Here is a 16,585-nt window from a genome sequence, read left to right on the forward strand (position 1 = left end):
GAGTGAGAAATCATCTGACCCTCAGAAACAACTTCTTTTTTTATTCCAAAGCATACTTCCTACGTTCCGGTCGTATCCATTCTAGAGGGAAATCATGAACGGAGGGCCGTCCATAAACTCGAGCACGAGTGTGTTCTCCCTTCTTCGCCTTGCGAGCCTTGGCGTGGACGTGTCGTAAATCGACAGGTATATTCTTCAAGTCGGGCTTGGAATTCTGCGCGTGTTGAGCGAATGAACGGTTTGAAATAGAAATAAATCTCACATTTGCCTGAGTTACAAGCCGATCCATCGCGTCACTCGCCCATTTGAGGTTCATGGCAGGTTCAGGGAAGTCCTCGCATGAAATCTTGATGTAGCCGTTTTTCCACTCGTCTAACCCATTCATGCCGCCATCCGCAGGCGGATGTGGAGTCCAACGTGGACCAGCAAGCAGTTTAATTCTATGAATCGCGTCGGCATTCTTCAGCGGCAGGGAGTCGACAGCAGTAACAATAACGCGTTTTGCGGTTGCAGGATGCTCTTCTCCGCCATAGTCAATTGAGCGCACTACTAGTGGGGCATCTCTGTCTGCTGGAGGGTCAAACGGCTTGCGATAAGCTACCAAAACGGGGTCAGTAGTGCAATGAGACAACAAATTAAATACCGACCTACGAGTTTGGGCATCTCGTGCTCTATTAGTCGAAGATAATATAAAACTTGTCGTTGATGCTGCAGCATGAGATGGCCGGCTGCGACAGTGTCGTCGTCTTCATATGGTGTCTGGAGCATGTCGAGGTAATGGTCTTCATCCCATTCTTCGTCTACACCAGCTAAGTTGATGACGCCACGTCGCAATGGGAGACCTGCAGGCCGTCTAATAGAACGTGCCGCATTGCGAAGCAGTATGTTCATGGAGCGAGCAGAAACAAATTTGTGAATAGCGTCACAGCGTGACCCGTTTCGTTCGAACGTCATTGACAACATGGTCAAATTACTGCTCTCCATAAAGGCTGAACTCGAAAACGTCACCAATCTAGAGCCTAGAGACGCAGATTTTGACTTCTTCTTCGAGGTTTGCGAAAAGATCGCCGTTTGTATTTACCTTGATTCCGATCCAACTGCAGGTTAAATGCACCAGTTGTCATGAAACTCATCCAAAACCAGTCACTCTCAATCGACGTGTAGCTTGAGACTAATTCGATGCCTTTCGCCTCTTTCACATGAGTCGTAGGAATCCTTCGATCTCTCTGGAGGTAAAGGCGGCACCGCCAACTTTGTTTGGCGCTGTGGAAACTGTCTCTCGTTTTTCTGCCGCGTCCTCCAGCTCTCTGATTGCGACCAGGCAAGCGTGAAAGCTCAGCAAAGTTCGAAGACGCGTATGCAGTTCGTGCTTATTCGGCAGAAAACGAACAGTTTGGGCCTCTACTTCAGATCGAATGCAGAGGTGAGTTGGATGGGTAATGATGAGCAACATTTTATGATTTCTGCAGGATTAGAATTCATAAGCTTCGATCCTCGGGCAAGTCCATTACCAGAACAAGTATTGGGGACTCATTTTCGCTAGGGTATTTGGAAGTGTCAAGGCATGAAAGGGACTGTGTTTTCCGAAGTCGATCTTGACGAAGGAGAGTGGACCGACTACGATGAGAAGGTGATAATTATCCGGTCCTTGTTTACCTCTTCACCATTGAATCAGGCTGCCCTTCCAGTTGGTGTATCCTCGTTCGAAAGCCAGTGGACGAGAGCCTAGTGTTCACACAAAATTCTGTTGTAACATTATCTTGCCAATTCTTTGCCTGATCGACAAGCATCGCTGATCCGTTATCAACATCTCTTGGTCTCTACTCTCATGGCTGCTAACGAAGATTCGTCGTGCGTAAGCAATGCCATGGCCCTGAACCCACCTCAAAGATAGATCCAGCTGCTTGTTTTGTGGCATCCTCAAAGGCAGACACTCGAAGTGACTTGTTTCTTGGCTGCTGACGGGTACCACAGGAATCATTCCTAGCCACAAAGTGACCGAGACAGACTACAGGTAGCCACTCGTCAAGTGTTCGCTTCTTGATTGGAATATTCTATCGCAGTCTGGCATTCCTCGATATCATGCCATTTTCCGAAGGACATACCCTGGTTATTCCGAAGTGTATGTACCTACGTCACGTTACCTTTCTTGGTCATAAAATCTATCATAGATCACGCAGAGACCCTCGATACTTTACCCGACGAATACCTAAGAGACATCGGACCACTTCTCAAGAGAGTTGCTAAAGCCGCTGGGACAACACAGTATAATATTGTGCAGGTTTGTGGTAGAAAGTTGAATCTTCAATCGAGTTGACGGTCATGCCTAGAATAATGGAAAGCTTGCTTACCAGGCAAGCAGTGAACCATTGCGTATTCGACCACCGCTGATCCGCTAATTCTACAGCAAGTACCGCATGCGCATTTCCACGTCATTCCAAAAAGCACAGAAACGGATGGGTTAGTCTTACACTTGGAGGAGAGACCTCAGGCAAAGTCTACAAATGAGGAACTGGCGGCAACATGCGCGAAAATGAAGGAAAGATTATCGCAGTAACAGCGTGTCCTAATACAATCATTTATGAGTCCTTTTGCTCGGGTATCTTTGCTTCACGCCCTTCAAGTACTTCCCTCTTCCAAGAGACATCTAATGTGGCCACTTTGTTCAAGGTGTCCCTCAAACCTTGCTTACCCTTGTCGACCATTTGCTGTTTGGATTTCTGTGCCTTCTTGATATGTTCAATCCTAACGCCGATTCGAGACTGTGATAAGCAGTTTCAGAAATAAACGACTAACCCCCAGAGGGCAATCTCTGCTTTACTAATCCGAGCCTTGGGATAGTTGTAAGTCGCTCCAGTCAACAAATGGACCAAACCTTGCTCATATCCACTCCACGTTCTCCAAGTACGTCAGTAAACTTGTGAAAATGCTGTCCATCGAGTCGTTCAGATAAAGGTTCCAGCCGAAAAAGGACACATACATCGACTGAAGTTCGATAATGTCCTGACAATGGCGAAAGTGTGTGGACCACTCCCATTTTAACGGAAATGAGACCAGCACTGGTCACTACGCCCCCGGCCAAGAGCGAAGAGTGCTGAAAAGTGCCTGTCTGCTTTATGCCTACGAATATGTTGAAATGCTTATCCGAGGTATATATCCAGACGTTCTTTTTCACTGTTTTCCTAAGTAGCCGATTGACGATTCCGTGAAGCGTGAAGCGCTTGCGAAACTCGCGCGTCAGTTTATATCTGCCACGAGCGCCTGCATAGTGGGTGGCTGCTGCTTCCCGCGCAGCAGAGTCTGTTGAACCAAGACTTTCGCCTCGAAATAATGCTCCACGAATTGACCCAGTATCAGGGACAATACCCTGTCCGTTGCCAGAATCCTTCCATCTCCCTGGGGTAGTGTCTACAAGTTCGTGGTTTCTTGCCCAGCGAAATCGACCTATAGAATCAATCTCGACGAGATAGTTCAAGCCTAAACAACAGAGATGATGAGATCTTCAGTCGGAAAAAACAGCCATACGCTGTTCTGTCGAAAGATATCTTATTTCGGTCAGAGGAATAAGAGTAGAGGGTTGAAACCACAGACACAATTTTCTAGAGGATGTCCTCAGACATAATGTTGACCAAATTCAAAAAGAAATGTGACCTCGCTTTCCAATTGTTCCCGAGAACAGTCTTCCAACGACAGTGATTTCCCCTCGCCGTGGTCCAGCCTATGAGTAAGTTTCATCCAAAGCGATGTGGTGATGCGAAGCCCACCATTGAAAAAAGTTCTCTGTGGTGTCCGCTTCCCTCCAAACTTTGTGGTACCACTTCACTAGTGATCTTCTATGAGGAAAAGCACCGCAGAAACTGTGTACTCAACAGTTCGAGCCGTAACGATGTTTCCTTCCCCGGAGAGCTCAGTCGATCTCGACGAACAAAGTCGATAAGCACACACCCATCCACAAGCTCTAACCAATGCTGTGTCTCCAAGATTTTCTGCGGAGCCGAGTCATCTTGAACCCCATTATCCGTAAGCATTGGATTAGCATCCTGGAGTCGCGAAGTAAAGCGAATCGCTCGTTGCCAGCGAGCTTTGGGCGAATTGTCGCCAACAGCTGCGGATTCACGTGCCGCGGTGAGGGATGCGTGTAGTTTGAAATCATTGAGTCGGACTGAGGTCGTCAGAAATGCGTTGGTATCATGCTTGGCTCTCCAAGCGCGCTGTATTCGTCGAGCCGCCTGTTCTCGATCGTGGTCAGAAGGCAACATTAAGCGATGATGTCATACGTTCTGGTTCCTAAATTTAGATTCACTGACAGGACTGAAACGAGCGACAAGTTTCTTGAAGCACAAGGGGCCAGGGGTTGCGTTGTAAAAGGCCGATATAGCAAATGTATTTCCTTATCGGTGACTACGAATTTAATGAGTACATGCGTGGGTGGGTATTATGACATTAAAAATGCTACAAAGTATGGCTTATGTGAACAACAAATGTGCGGTTAGATGCGATGAACATAACAGAGAGAGAGAGGTCAGTGTACTTCCTACTGGGCTTCGAACCCGTCGAATACCCAACCAGGAGTGACTATCAGGTATGGATGCCTTCTTAGTTCAGCCGCAGTCGGGCGCTCTTCCGGGTTTCTAGACTAAAGTCAATAAACTTGAACCAACGAAGCAATAACACTGACATGGCAAAACAACTGCGTCGGAAGTCGTCTGCGGGTTGTGTCAATACAAGGCCATCTGGAATAGGTGGCGGAAGCTTGGATTGGAACAGCTAAGGCATATATGTTAAAGAGGGGCAAGGCTAAACACGAGAAAGTGACCTTGAACATGACAGCTACCATCTCGTCCCCAGTCCAGGGTCGAGTACCAGCCCACATTTCCAGGACGACACATCCAATACTCCAGATGTCGATCTTATTGTTATAGCCCTTTTTCTGAGTGTTGATAACTTCTGGAGCCATCCAGAACACAGTGCCTTGCATGGCCGTGTGGGCGTCGTTATGGTCGTCCGTCCTTTTGGAGATACCAAAATCGGAAATCTTACAGACACCAGACATTTCAACAAGAATGTTATCTGATTTCAAGTCCTAGAGCCAATGAGACATGACAAAACAAGCACAGTGGAACAAACCCGATGGATGATGCCTTTGGAATGCAGGTATTCCAATCCAGCCAGGATTTGTGAGGTAAACGACTTGGTGACGTCCTCCTCGAATTTGCCGTGCTTGAGGAGGCAACTGCCAATCGAGCCACCAGGAACATACTCAAGAAAGCTACGGGAGTGATTAGAAGATGAGAAGGACAAGAAGAAAATAACTTGCATGCTCAGGTTTGTTGGAGTCTCTTCGAAACCAAGATACTGGACAATATTCGGATGATCAAGCACTTTGAGGGTCTCACTCTCCATCTTGAGCGCCTGAACAACAGATATTTGTCGGGTGTCGTTCTTGTCGCTGGCCGTGCGTGGGGTTTCGACTTGCTTGACGGCGATCATTTCTCCAGTTGTGGCATTGAGTGCGAGATACACTCGTCCATATGTACCGCGACCAATCAACTCGCCGCGAACCCATTTGAATGTCGCTAAAATAAGAAAAAAAAGACGTCAGATTAGACTAACATGGGAATTGCGGGCTTACTTGTGCTGGAAACATCACTTGACGGCGACTCAGGAAGGCTCGATGTATCAACTTCTTCCACCCGACTACCCCAGAGTTTTGTGCTTCGCTTGCGCTGAATCGATGTCATACCGTCGGCGCGGGAAGCACGGTCCATATGCCTTTTGCGTTCTTGGGCAACGATACGAATACTTTTTTTCCCTCGTATGCGTCCTTTGTCAGGGACCGCGGGTGTCAATGGCGTGGGTATGGATATTTGATCAGTGCTTGTTGGCGAGGTTCCGCCAGACGCTGCCTCGATCACCGGTTTGTCCAAATCATGCTGAGGGAAGAAGTCTTCTAGACGTTCGTAAACGTCTTCAGGCGGAGGTCGGGGTGCCCAAGTATCTTCCTGACGAGCGGTGAAGGTACTTCCGTGTCTATCTCGTTTTGATTTAGCAATAGCAGCAGCGGGCGAGGGGGACGAGGGTCGGAGGGTAGGAGTGGCAAAAGTAGGATGTTGTTGTCCATTAGGCCGAAGAGTGTTAGAGTCTTCGATTTGTACCGTCAATGCTGGTCCGCGTAGAATAGATTTGGGTCGCTCAGAAGACGGTGCCTTCTTCCAAGTACCTGTGTCATTGTCGTCGCTATCAGAATCGTAAGATCGGGTGCTGATCATAGTGCCATTCGGTGGCGGCATCAGAGTCATCGACTCTGGAACGAGAGTGGAATCTGCGCTTGGGAATAGTTGGGCAGCCCATTGAGATGCGCCAACATCTCCATTGGCGGATGTTGTAGTTATCTCCGGGCGTGCTTCATTACCAGCAGAACTAGGTCTGCGATCCCGTGATACAAAGCGTGGACTACGAGGGCTTCCAGGACTTTGCAAAACGTCGCTGGGCCGACTCGACCTGAATGGGAGGGCAGTTGAAGGAGAAGAAGTAGGAAAAGGGTGGGTGGGCGATGGTGCACGCGGAGAACGACCATATTCGCCTTCAAGCGATGTGCCAAAACCTGTTGGGGGAAGGTGTCGGTTATATCGTTGTTGCGGAGAGTTGATAGCCTCTCCAACCGCCGACTGTGGTCGTGGGTATGGTTCATTACTAGGAGACATTAATATGGACCCAGGAGTTCGTGTGCCATATTGGTTTGTGGGGGCGGGGCCTAGTTCGTGAATGGTCGTATGCGAGGAGCCTTGTATTGGCAGGGGTCGAATTTGTCGGGTCTCATAAGAGCGGCCTCCATCAAAAGACTTGGGTGTTCCGAGCGCAGTTGGAGTTGCAGCGGAAAGTAATGTGTCACGGATCCCACTGGCACTTGAGCGAGAAACCGGCAGCGGGTGGGCCCGTCTGCCGCCGCCTGGTTGCAAATTAGCTGGATGCGAATTTAATGCTGATCCACGGAGATTGTCCATGCTTTTGGCAGTCTTGAACCTGTTCCAAGTTGATGTTTGAGTCGGGAGAGATTTTTGCTCTCCGCGATCAGAGCCTTTCCAAGTCACCATCCATTTGCTTGGGACGGGCTGGCCAGCGGCACGTGGCGGTGGAATACGAGGATCAGGCGCATTCGCAGGTATGGGTGGGGGAGCATTTCGTGGAGGAGCTGGTATTGCCAAAGTCCGACCGCCGTAGGGAGAAGAGGCCTTGTAGCGTGAAGGAGATAACTGTTGACGGGCCGTGGCACGAGCAGCAGACGAAGGAGAATTACGGACATCAATGGGAGTTGGAGGATGGTCATCGTCAGAGCGTGAGGCATTATTGACCATCACCCATGACTCCAATTGACCGGGACTATCCTCCGTGTCGCTCTGATTAAATGAGTTTTTGTGACGCGCTCGCCTGTCGCGGCCTTGTGATGCGGTTCGCCCACTATGTTGCGGCCTATTTCTGCGAAGATCTTGTGGTTCAGGAATGGTTTGATCAGCATCGGATGCAACCCGTGCGTGCAAGATAGTGCCTGGGGGAGTGATGTTGTCGTCGACTGATGTTGGGTGATTCGGTGAAAGCGGGGGTGGTGGGGGTGGCGGCGCTATTATATTTCCATGTTTGTCATATAATGGAGGAGGTGGTAGGGGAGAACTTGACCGGGAGGGTAGAGGAGAGGCAACATACTGCGGAGCTTGGCTGTTTGGAGCGAGAAGATTCCGTCGCTCTTTCTCCAGATCGGCCTCGTATCCGGCAGAAGACTCGGGTGGCAGGTTTTCGCTGGTCGAAGAGACACTTCCATTTGGTGAACGAGTCCGCCGTCTGGGCTGCAGAGGTGGGATTAATGGGGGAACGAGTGTGCCAGTGGTATGGACTTCATGGACATTTGCTGCCGAGGCACATACGAGGAGCTTGAGGGAGCCCTTTTCATCACCTTGCTCGCGACAAAGATCAAACAGCTTGTCGTCGGAGAGAGCATCGCCGATGGCGAAACTGCCAATCTCGGTGCGATAAATCGACAAGTTGGCTTGGTCATATTCGTCGAATATAGCAAGCTAAAAGGTATCAGCCTAGTGGAAAAAGTGTAGAATGTTTGATACACACCTTTGTGAACACGCGCTCGCGGATGAAGGCGGGATTTGGAGCGCCGCTGATGTCGACATTGACAAAATGCTCTGAGTCGCCGGTGACGAGAATTAGAACACGGTCTGCAACAGGATGGGGGGAATATGTTTCTGTTGGTGATTGGAAAGACCGTGCAGTGGGAATACGGGGAAGGGGTGGTGGTTTGAGAACGGTCTGCTCTGTCTCATCAAGACAGAGGCCTGGAGTGGACGGAGGTGGTGTTGATTCGTCAGCAGCACTGCTAGACGGGGAGGAGAGCGAGGATGGGTGGGAGGAAGGTTGGGGAGGAAGTCGTTGCCTTGTCGCGATCTTTGGAGGTGGTGGATTTGGCAGCGGTGGTGGACTATAATGATATCTTGTCCTTTGCGGTTCATCGTCACTCGAGTCAGAGCCTCGGTTCACGACTACCAGCTGCATACGGCGCTGGCCAGCCCTGCGTCCCGCTTCCGAGAACGCCATCCGACTCGAGACAGTCGAGGAAGGGTCTGCAGTCACGCTTCCATCAAATTGACAGGTTACATAATATTTGTCCGTTGTCTTCAAGTTTATTTTTCCCTCTATTTATCGTACAAAACTTGGAAACCCTCCCAACGGTGCAGGCAACTCAGCTACTTTAACCGCCTCGTAAACAAAGCAACTTCGAACATGGGTCAACTCGTTCCGTGACCCACCATTCGTTGTTGTGGACAACAAATTTGCCGCTCTTCGTCGACTACTTCGACTTCCCCGTTTCCTTACCCTTATCATGGTCTCTCCAGTTGTAGGGTCAATCTTTTGGCGGGGTCTAGACCCGCCTTCCGGTCTCTCGTATCGGGATTGCAGTTCGCTTTGGTATTCCTCCATGTCATTTAGGGCCTCTGAGCTGATCGAGCCCACCGACACCGACTCCCGCAAACTGTCGGTATCATCCGCTTGTCGACGGATCACTTCTGGTGGAGGATTGAATCGCTCACGGAGAAAACTATGTGGGCGTCAGACCAGTCTCTTCTCCTAATCAATTTCAGTCGACTTACTTCTGGTAGTCCCAAAGTGCCTCCATTGCAGCCGCTCCCTGCGACTCACTTTCCCCCTCCATAGCAACTTCCTTTGCATACTCGACTAGTGCTGATTTGCACGAAAGCAACACGCGTTGGTGCTTGGAAACGACGGCTTCCAACTCTGTCGGTTGTAATGGGATAAAAGTTGAAGGCCAAAGCATGACTCCTGGGCTCTGTGTGAGTGCGTCGGTCTCTATAAGACCATGTTGGCGTTGTCCAGCTGGTTCGGGAGGTGCCAATGTCAAATGCATCGCTGCAATTTCCTTAACACTCCCAAATACTCCCGAAAGAATTTCAAACAAGAATTCGGCTGGACGAGGGTGGATACCATATTTCATGGTCAACATATGCTCGAAAAGCGCTTCAAGCTCTCGGGCGGCCTGTGCCTGTTCATGCCAAGCTTCTGTTGTTCCCATTGATGTCGTTGTGGAAATCGAGGAACCACCTGCAATTGATGGTGCCATGGGAGAAGAAGGATATTGACCATATGGTGTGGGCGTCGCAGGCGCAAGCATACCGCCGTCAATGAAGGACTCGTTGTCCTCATTTTCTTCTTCCACGTGGTACAGGTTATAAACCTCGCTATCCGTGTCGTTGAACTCAGTTTCCGCAGGCCGAGCATTGACAACGTCTGCTAAACTCATCCGTGAGAAGCCGGTGGAAGGAATGGGAGTGTCGAGTTGTGGAGAGCTAAGTTCTGTTGCAGCGGAAGGTTTGCCGTAGGGAAAGAGCAAATGGTCTTCAATGAACTCGAGTCGACCACCTACCACCAGAACCCGTTTAACTTGAGCAAGTACAAATTCCCATCGAGACTGAGGGATGCACAGAGCCAAGTTCGCAATTCGGACTAGATCGAAGGACCCGTCTGGAAAGGGCAGGGAGTCTTTGACACTGGAAGGCGTCAGTGGTTGTGCTTCAAACGAAAAAAAAAACCCACAAGTTTCCCCGAATAAATTTGATATTTTCAGCGACACCCTGCCTTTGCGCAATGGGCCACATTCCACGGAGAGTGTCCATCATATCCAAGCCAACGATCTGCGTTCCAGCTGCCCGCCACGCCATCGCAGCATCCAACATCCATGTCCCTGACCCACAACCTAGATCCAAAACGGCACGAGGCGGTCTTCCACCGTAGTTGTGGAAACTTGGATTGCCCTGTATCCGATTTATTTTCCGCAACAACTCCCAAGTTTGGCGATCGCTAAAAATGCCTTAAAACCTTGGGAAAGGAGATGAAAGACGGAGACGTACGCTTCCATCAGTATCGGATCGTACGAGTCAAGTGGATAAACACCGACTTTGGTCTCTATATGTGGTAGATAAGAGTACTCGTCTTCTTCCGGGATACTTTCTCGGTAAACTCGGGGCGGGGTCGGCGTATTCCCTCGAGAAAGGGACTGCGGTGGTGGAGCAAGTGAAGCGCCAGCACTTTCTCCCGATACTCTTGGATTGACGCTGACGCCAGATGGAGTCGATTTCTTTCCCAATCCCATTCTCAAAAAACCAGTCGGCAATTTGGTGCCCCCGCTGCTCTCCTTCTTCTTGCCTTTGCCGAAGTTGATCCCTGGGTTCTTGGGATGTGCTCTGGTTCGTGCTGAAGGAAAGTAAAATGGCTCAGCAGCTGGGCGTGAAGGAAGGATCGAGGAGGTGTTGCTTCCACTATCACTAGACGCGATGGAAGCACCAGAGACGATGGAGGCACCAGACACTGAGGGCCGAGGTTTGGGAGCATTGGTGGTAGCGACGGGAAATGCGCTTTCAGTTGGAGTGGGGAGCTGTTCAGACTGCTGTTCTGGCGTTGCCTTGGTTTTCCTTTTCCCGCGAAATTTGAATCCGGAGCTTGGAGTTCCGCTAGGTCGCGCTCTCGTACGGGCAGACGGGTACACGAAGGCAGCCGGAGCCGATGGCGGAGAAGTACTAGATGGTGTTATTGGTGTGGCCAATTGTCGATTAACATTTAGTGAGAGAGGGACCGTTCGTGGAACCACCGAAATCGCATCGGCTTGCGGTGAAATTGAACGAGTGGAAGGCGTAGCTTGGTAAGGTCTAGTTTGATACTGCTGAGTCGAAATGGGTGCGCCAGGTGATATTGGTAGTCTAAGCCTAGACGGAGGAGCGTAATATGGCGGATGGGAACTCGCGTCCGAACCTGACCGCATTCGAAATAATTCGGGGGGAGGATGAAGCGGAAGCGAGTCAGTTATGGATGGGAGACTGGTCATAGATGAAGACGCGGTTGATATTGAGCGGGACATGCTGGCTCGGGAGACAGAAGGAGAAAGGGCCGGCGTGTGATAGTAGCCTGACCTATGTGGTTCAGGGTATTGTGGAGGAGCGCCAAGAACTGTAGTAGCTTTGGTATCGGATGAAGCAACCCATCCAGTCGAAGATGGTGGCGAATTCGATATAGGATATGGAGGCAATGGACGTGGGTCATCTTCATAGTAGGACGGTGCGGGAGAGTTGACAGTCCGTAGAGGTAACGACTTCTCTTTCCTGTGTGGTGAAGACAAGCTTTGGTCTTGTGATGACGATGAGGAGGGGGCTGGAGAGCGCGACGGCATTGGGGGCACTGGGGGCACAGGAGGAACTGGAAGAGTAGGTTGGTATTTTGTGCGACGAGTGGCGATTCGGCTAGACATGGTAGATGTGGGTTGTTAGAGTTAGTGTCCGAGTATAGAGGGCCCTTCCCACCTTTGGGATGAAGCTGATAACCACACCTAGCCATCAACTGGGATCAGAGAAGCTTGACTTCGGCCACTGCTCGCGCGCGGAGAACATGGCAAGAATGTATGAGAGAACGTATCAGTCAGAACACTCATGGATGTCATCCTCTAATAGTTATTGATGCGCACTCAACGCGTCGACGCGGTCATTAAACATGACTTGACTGGTCACGCATCCGAATGCGTCACATTTTGGTGGGACCTGTCACATTCTTCCTCAACATCGACGAACCTCGCTCCAGTTCCAACGCAAGAAAATGCACCGTTTTAGGGTGAAACCATCCCGTCATCCATCCGAATCTGGTGGATTAGCGCTAGCAGTCTATTTCAATTGAATACGGAGCCATGCTTGACCGATCAAATTCGAACTTCGACACCGTTCAGCAATCGTTCACAGACAACGTCTGATAACATTACTATACTCTGCTTCAAGGACATCAAGCCACCGTCCGACAGTGCTAAAAACAACCTTAACAGCCATTCAGCATGACAGCGTAGCCCTGGATTACATTTGGTCCAGATCAATCTAACTGCCAATGCTAAAGAGCATCCGAAGAAGACAATCCCCTCCTCTCCTTTTCTCCTCTCGACACCATGTCCGGAATCTCTTACGATGCTTGTAGGACTCAGTCTATGGCCTTCCTTCAGCTAATCCCCACTCTTTCCAGCTGGTAACCTGGTCTACAAACAAGATGATCAGACCAGCTTTGTCTACAACTCTGGCGATATTTCTTGGGTCCTGGCATGTACTGCACTAGTTTGGATCATGATACCAGGTCAGTCCACCCAGGACGACGCAAGAGAGTCTAGCTAAACATGCGATAAAGGGGTCGGGTTTTTCTATTCGGGTCTCTTAAGGTTGTATCAAATCGCCTCTCGTTGCCCCTCTAACGTGTTATAGGCGTAAAAATGCTCTCTCTATGATATTTCTTTCGATGGGTTCGGCTCCGAGTCAGAGACTTGTTCGCAACTAACTCGTCCCAGGTACCATTGCTGTCGTATCATTCCAATGGTGGTTCTGGGGGTTTTCTCTCACCTTCTCTGAAGGCGCTGGTCCGTTGATTGCTTCTTCTCAATGATAGAACGTTCATGATTTGTAGGCCTCTTTATCGGTGATCTGAGTGGGTACCGATGTAATTATTCTCGCTGTGGTCTCTGACCTTGTAACAGAACATTTTGCTTTGCGGGATGTCCTCGAGAAGCCCTCCGTCGGTAGCAGCAGGGTAGGGAGACTAATGAGACCAGAATATTCATGTGCTAACTTTTTTGAATTAGATCCCCAGCATCGTGTTTTGTGTCTACCAGTTGATGTTCGCTGCAATCACGTTTGTGCATCCAACTATTCTCCGTATATGCCTATAACGGGATTTTCAATAGACCTATGCTTGCACTTGGAGGCTTTGCAGAACGCGCTCATCTAGGTCCTGTCCTTGTCTTCGTTTTCATCTGGTCAACGGCAGTTTATGATCCTATCGCTTGCTGGACGTGGAACCCCCATGGATGGTCCTTTGTAAACGGCTCGTACGACTTTGCCGGCGGTACTCCCGTCCACATTTCTTCGGGGGCAGCTGCTCTTGCCATATCTATTTATCTGGGCAAGCGACGCGGATACGGTACCGAAGCACTAGCATACAAGCCTCACAACACAAGCTACGTCGTTATCGGAACCATATTCCTCTGGTTCGGTTGGTTTGGCTTCAATCCGGGTTCTGGTTTGTTTCTTTGAATCTCAATCACTATCATCACGTGACGCGATTACAGCCCTCAGCGCCAACTTGCGAGCGGCTAGCGCATTCATTGTTACCAACCTAGCCGCCTGTGTCGGTGGCTTAACCTGGATGGCTTGGGTAAATGCCTCGTCCCCGCTCTATTTGTGAATCTCATCGATTACAGGACTATCGGATTGAAAGAAAATGGTCTGCAGTTGGATTTTGCTCGGGCTCCATTGCGGGACTCGTAGCTATCACTCCAGGCTCAGGATTCGTCGGCTCTCGTGAGTAATTTGGTATAATCCTTGCCACAGATTTGAATTCAAAAAAGCTGCCTCTGTGTTGTTCGGATTCATGGCTGGCACTGTCTGCAACTTCGCTACACAGATCAAATTCTTCGCTGGCTACGACGACTCGCTCGACGTTTTTGCCTCGCACGCTGTTGGAGGGATTGTGGGCAATCTCCTCACTGCGATCTTTGCGCAACGCAAAATTGCTGCATACGGTAATCCTCCTCCCCCCAAAATGGAAATGTTCGCTGACTGCCTACACAAAGACGGTTTCACTGTTATCCCTGGTGGCTGGCTCGACCATCATTGGATCCAAGTATGCTCAACCACATTTCTTTATATATTATCTCATTCGTTCATAACAGCTTGCTTGGCATGTCGCAGATTCTGCTGCCGGTTTGGCCTACTCTTTCGTCGTGACTGTTCGTGTTCTCTGTTATCATCCTGTGCAAAGTCCTGAAACGAGCGATCAGACCCTCATTCTTTGGATTATGCATTATATCCCTGGACTTCGTCTTCGTGTCTCGGAGGCTGCAGAAATGGTCGGCATCGACGAGGCTGATATGGGTGAAGCTGCCTACGATTGGGTCACCGCTCCCGTCATTTCTGACACGGAAACGGTCCGTTCACTCGTTCCTCATACCGCGACAGCCATGAACATGGACCCTCACGCCGAAAACTATTATTTGAAGGAGCGCAATAGCAATTCACGTAGATCTTACATCAGCGCATGAAGTTGTTCATACCCAATAAATTCTAGTGCTACATAGTGTACAACAAGGTAGATTTACAAGTGTAAACGAGGATACTCTGCGCGATCTGATAACTCTTTCTCTCCCCACTCCAATAACTTCAAGAGACCATCAAGCTTCACATCCTTCGGTTGACCTAAGCTCTCCAAAATCGCTGCATTCACTTCGCCAGCCGTCTTCATCCTCTGAGCATGAGAAAGTAGTTCAGAGATCCCAGGCGGCGCAGAAGGCATAACATCGAAGGCTAGCAAGGCCATCGTCTTCTCCAGCTCCGACAAAAACTCGGGACTTTCTTCTCCACGCGGAGCTAGTTCAGCTTGCGCAAATTGCAGAGCCTCTGCAATGCGTCCTTCGCGTATGTATTCGATGAGCCGTTGTTGTTGGAGGTGGAAGTAAAGGGCCGGGTTGGTGTCCAGGATCTGTATTCGTAGTTAGTTTCCTCAAAGAGAATCGCATGGCACGTCGGTTCATATCTATAGTATGGTTAACAAGCTCATCACCGACCCAGAGGTCTGAGAGTGGTGCATGAATTGTTTTAATCCTTGTGACGTGTTTGAAGAGGTTACAGATGAAGACATACCTCTGGATTCAAGTCATTGACGCGGGCAATAGCGTCTTCTATGTCTCCACGATGCAAAGCGTCACGGATATTCATGCGGCTTTCGATGCTATCTAAGTCGACATCAGGAGAGAGGTTGGCCTCTTGGGAAAACTCTTCTGCAGCTGCCTTGTAGCCCTCCACAACAAGGTAGTCCATGATGAGACGGTTCAGGTCACTAGAGAAATGGATGTCAACAAAGCGAAACATCACGAGAAACGGAAAAGAAAGAAGGATCAGATAATACATGCAATTTTTGAGCTCATCAAAGAGTTCAGAGAGATTCCCAATTGTGTGTCATCCGGTGAAGGAGATAGACGACAAACTCACTGTTTGGTTATCTGGACTTCATGGAGACGACGGTCCCATTCTTCAGCACGAATAGAGATTTTCTGTGGTTTCGAGGAGGAAGGAGCGGTTGCCTAATGAGTGTCAGGTTGGGAGGGATGGTGGGGGCAAAACAAACCATGAACGAAAAACGGACGAAGTTTTTAAACAGAAACGTGACAGCGTGACCGTTTCTCAATGATTGGATCACCTACCAGAATTTTTTCTTTTTGGACGAGTTGGTGTAGTACTTTCCGACTGCCATAGTCGTTCGTCCAGTACCCAGCGCAATGTCGAGCACGAAAGCTCAAACAACTGATTCGTGGGTAAAGAGTAGCATATAAGATATCATCGTTTAGACACAACCGCGCCCGCCCGAATAAAATCGAGGAAGTCCGACTTATTTACAGGCTTTTCAACAGGCGCTGCTAACGTCGCCTTCCCGGTTCCCCGCGATGCCTTATTCTCTTCAACCACTGCGGCAGCCGAGGCTTGCGACTGTTGTATGACATTGAAAAGTTTGACCACTGTGGCGCCTCAACACCACTCCTGATAAATCCCAATAACATACCTCCGCGCTGAGCCACCTTTCGGAGAGCTCTTTCACTTTCTCCACCCCAGCCCCCAATAACATCCTTGATACGACCCTTATCTTCCTTCTCCTTCCGTTCTACTTGCAACACCCTCTTCGCTTTGAGTTCCAATTTCTCATCGTTGCGTTTCCTGCCCACTGAGGGTTTGAGGGAAAGCGGTAGCGCAGAGGGGGCGTCGGTGCCAAGCAACGATTGAAGAGTTTCTCCAAAGGCCGTCGCGCGAGTTGCACGAATTTTTCGTTTCTTCGTTTGGCGTGACTTTTGTGGTTTCATGTCGCCAATATGGTCAGAGCTGCCCTCCGAATCGTCCGAAAAGTTGCCCGAGCCATCGGAGTCGTCGGATTCGTCCTCCGAAAGTCTTTGCCGTTTGAGAGGTGGTGGTGGAGACATAGTATTTCAGTCACACAAGTGACC

At 49.7% G+C, this 16,585-nt stretch overlaps 8 protein-coding genes across 8 annotated transcripts; 3 read left to right on the forward strand and 5 right to left on the reverse strand.

Annotated features, from left to right (window-relative positions):
• Positions 1-40: 40 nt before the first annotated feature.
• MIND_00476900 (MRP-S28 domain-containing protein) lies at positions 41-891 on the reverse strand (the record flags this gene model as incomplete). Its single annotated transcript, XM_037361574.1, has 3 exons — positions 41-214; positions 263-597; positions 648-891. The coding sequence occupies 3 exons, from the start codon at positions 889-891 to the stop codon at positions 41-43; spliced, it is 753 nt and encodes a 250-aa protein (XP_037221866.1).
• A 52-nt stretch (positions 892-943) lies between these two features.
• MIND_00477000 (uncharacterized protein) lies at positions 944-1,729 on the forward strand (the record flags this gene model as incomplete). Its single annotated transcript, XM_037361575.1, has 7 exons — positions 944-1,051; positions 1,104-1,160; positions 1,211-1,274; positions 1,322-1,423; positions 1,470-1,498; positions 1,544-1,630; positions 1,676-1,729. The coding sequence occupies exons 1-7, from the start codon at positions 962-964 to the stop codon at positions 1,727-1,729; spliced, it is 483 nt and encodes a 160-aa protein (XP_037221867.1). The 5' UTR covers positions 944-961.
• Positions 1,730-1,828: 99 nt separating this feature from the next.
• On the forward strand, positions 1,829-2,557 carry MIND_00477100 (HIT domain protein; the record flags this gene model as incomplete). The annotated part of the gene is made up of 7 exons (XM_037361576.1): positions 1,829-1,851; positions 1,901-1,926; positions 1,975-2,014; positions 2,064-2,122; positions 2,172-2,281; positions 2,331-2,354; positions 2,408-2,557. The coding sequence occupies 7 exons, from the start codon at positions 1,829-1,831 to the stop codon at positions 2,555-2,557; spliced, it is 432 nt and encodes a 143-aa protein (XP_037221868.1).
• A 22-nt stretch (positions 2,558-2,579) lies between these two features.
• On the reverse strand, positions 2,580-4,259 carry MIND_00477200 (uncharacterized protein; the record flags this gene model as incomplete). The annotated part of the gene is made up of 10 exons (XM_037361577.1): positions 2,580-2,745; positions 2,797-2,831; positions 2,876-2,929; positions 2,981-3,477; positions 3,526-3,545; positions 3,592-3,599; positions 3,652-3,718; positions 3,765-3,822; positions 3,871-3,893; positions 3,946-4,259. 10 exons carry the CDS (start codon positions 4,257-4,259, stop codon positions 2,580-2,582), a joined length of 1,242 nt encoding a protein of 413 aa, XP_037221869.1.
• A 275-nt stretch (positions 4,260-4,534) lies between these two features.
• On the reverse strand, positions 4,535-11,818 carry MIND_00477300 (MAP kinase kinase kinase; the record flags this gene model as incomplete). Its single annotated transcript, XM_037361578.1, has 10 exons — positions 4,535-4,631; positions 4,679-4,767; positions 4,817-5,083; positions 5,128-5,576; positions 5,633-8,069; positions 8,119-8,676; positions 8,878-9,100; positions 9,153-10,067; positions 10,114-10,377; positions 10,428-11,818. 10 exons carry the CDS (start codon positions 11,816-11,818, stop codon positions 4,535-4,537), a joined length of 6,690 nt encoding a protein of 2,229 aa, XP_037221870.1.
• Positions 11,819-12,496: 678 nt separating this feature from the next.
• Positions 12,497-14,635, forward strand: MIND_00477400 (Ammonium transporter; the record flags this gene model as incomplete). The annotated part of the gene is made up of 14 exons (XM_037361579.1): positions 12,497-12,521; positions 12,571-12,678; positions 12,730-12,760; positions 12,804-12,841; positions 12,887-12,955; positions 13,003-13,023; positions 13,073-13,125; positions 13,178-13,227; positions 13,280-13,614; positions 13,664-13,749; positions 13,796-13,895; positions 13,943-14,217; positions 14,267-14,323; positions 14,375-14,635. The coding sequence occupies 14 exons, from the start codon at positions 12,497-12,499 to the stop codon at positions 14,633-14,635; spliced, it is 1,509 nt and encodes a 502-aa protein (XP_037221871.1).
• A 53-nt stretch (positions 14,636-14,688) lies between these two features.
• Positions 14,689-15,720, reverse strand: MIND_00477500 (uncharacterized protein; the record flags this gene model as incomplete). The annotated part of the gene is made up of 4 exons (XM_037361580.1): positions 14,689-15,072; positions 15,234-15,429; positions 15,582-15,673; positions 15,718-15,720. The coding sequence occupies 4 exons, from the start codon at positions 15,718-15,720 to the stop codon at positions 14,689-14,691; spliced, it is 675 nt and encodes a 224-aa protein (XP_037221872.1).
• A 206-nt stretch (positions 15,721-15,926) lies between these two features.
• Positions 15,927-16,567, reverse strand: MIND_00477600 (uncharacterized protein; the record flags this gene model as incomplete). The annotated part of the gene is made up of 2 exons (XM_037361581.1): positions 16,150-16,567; positions 15,927-16,105 (listed from the first exon to the last, which is right to left on the reverse strand). Exons 1-2 carry the CDS (start codon positions 16,559-16,561, stop codon positions 15,927-15,929), a joined length of 591 nt encoding a protein of 196 aa, XP_037221873.1. The 5' UTR covers positions 16,562-16,567.
• Positions 16,568-16,585: the final 18 nt, after the last annotated feature.

Source organism: Mycena indigotica (genome assembly GCF_014461135.1).
Source record: "Mycena indigotica strain 171206Taipei chromosome Unknown Mind.scaff0004, whole genome shotgun sequence".
NCBI classification, from domain to species: Eukaryota; Fungi; Basidiomycota; class Agaricomycetes; order Agaricales; family Mycenaceae; genus Mycena; species Mycena indigotica.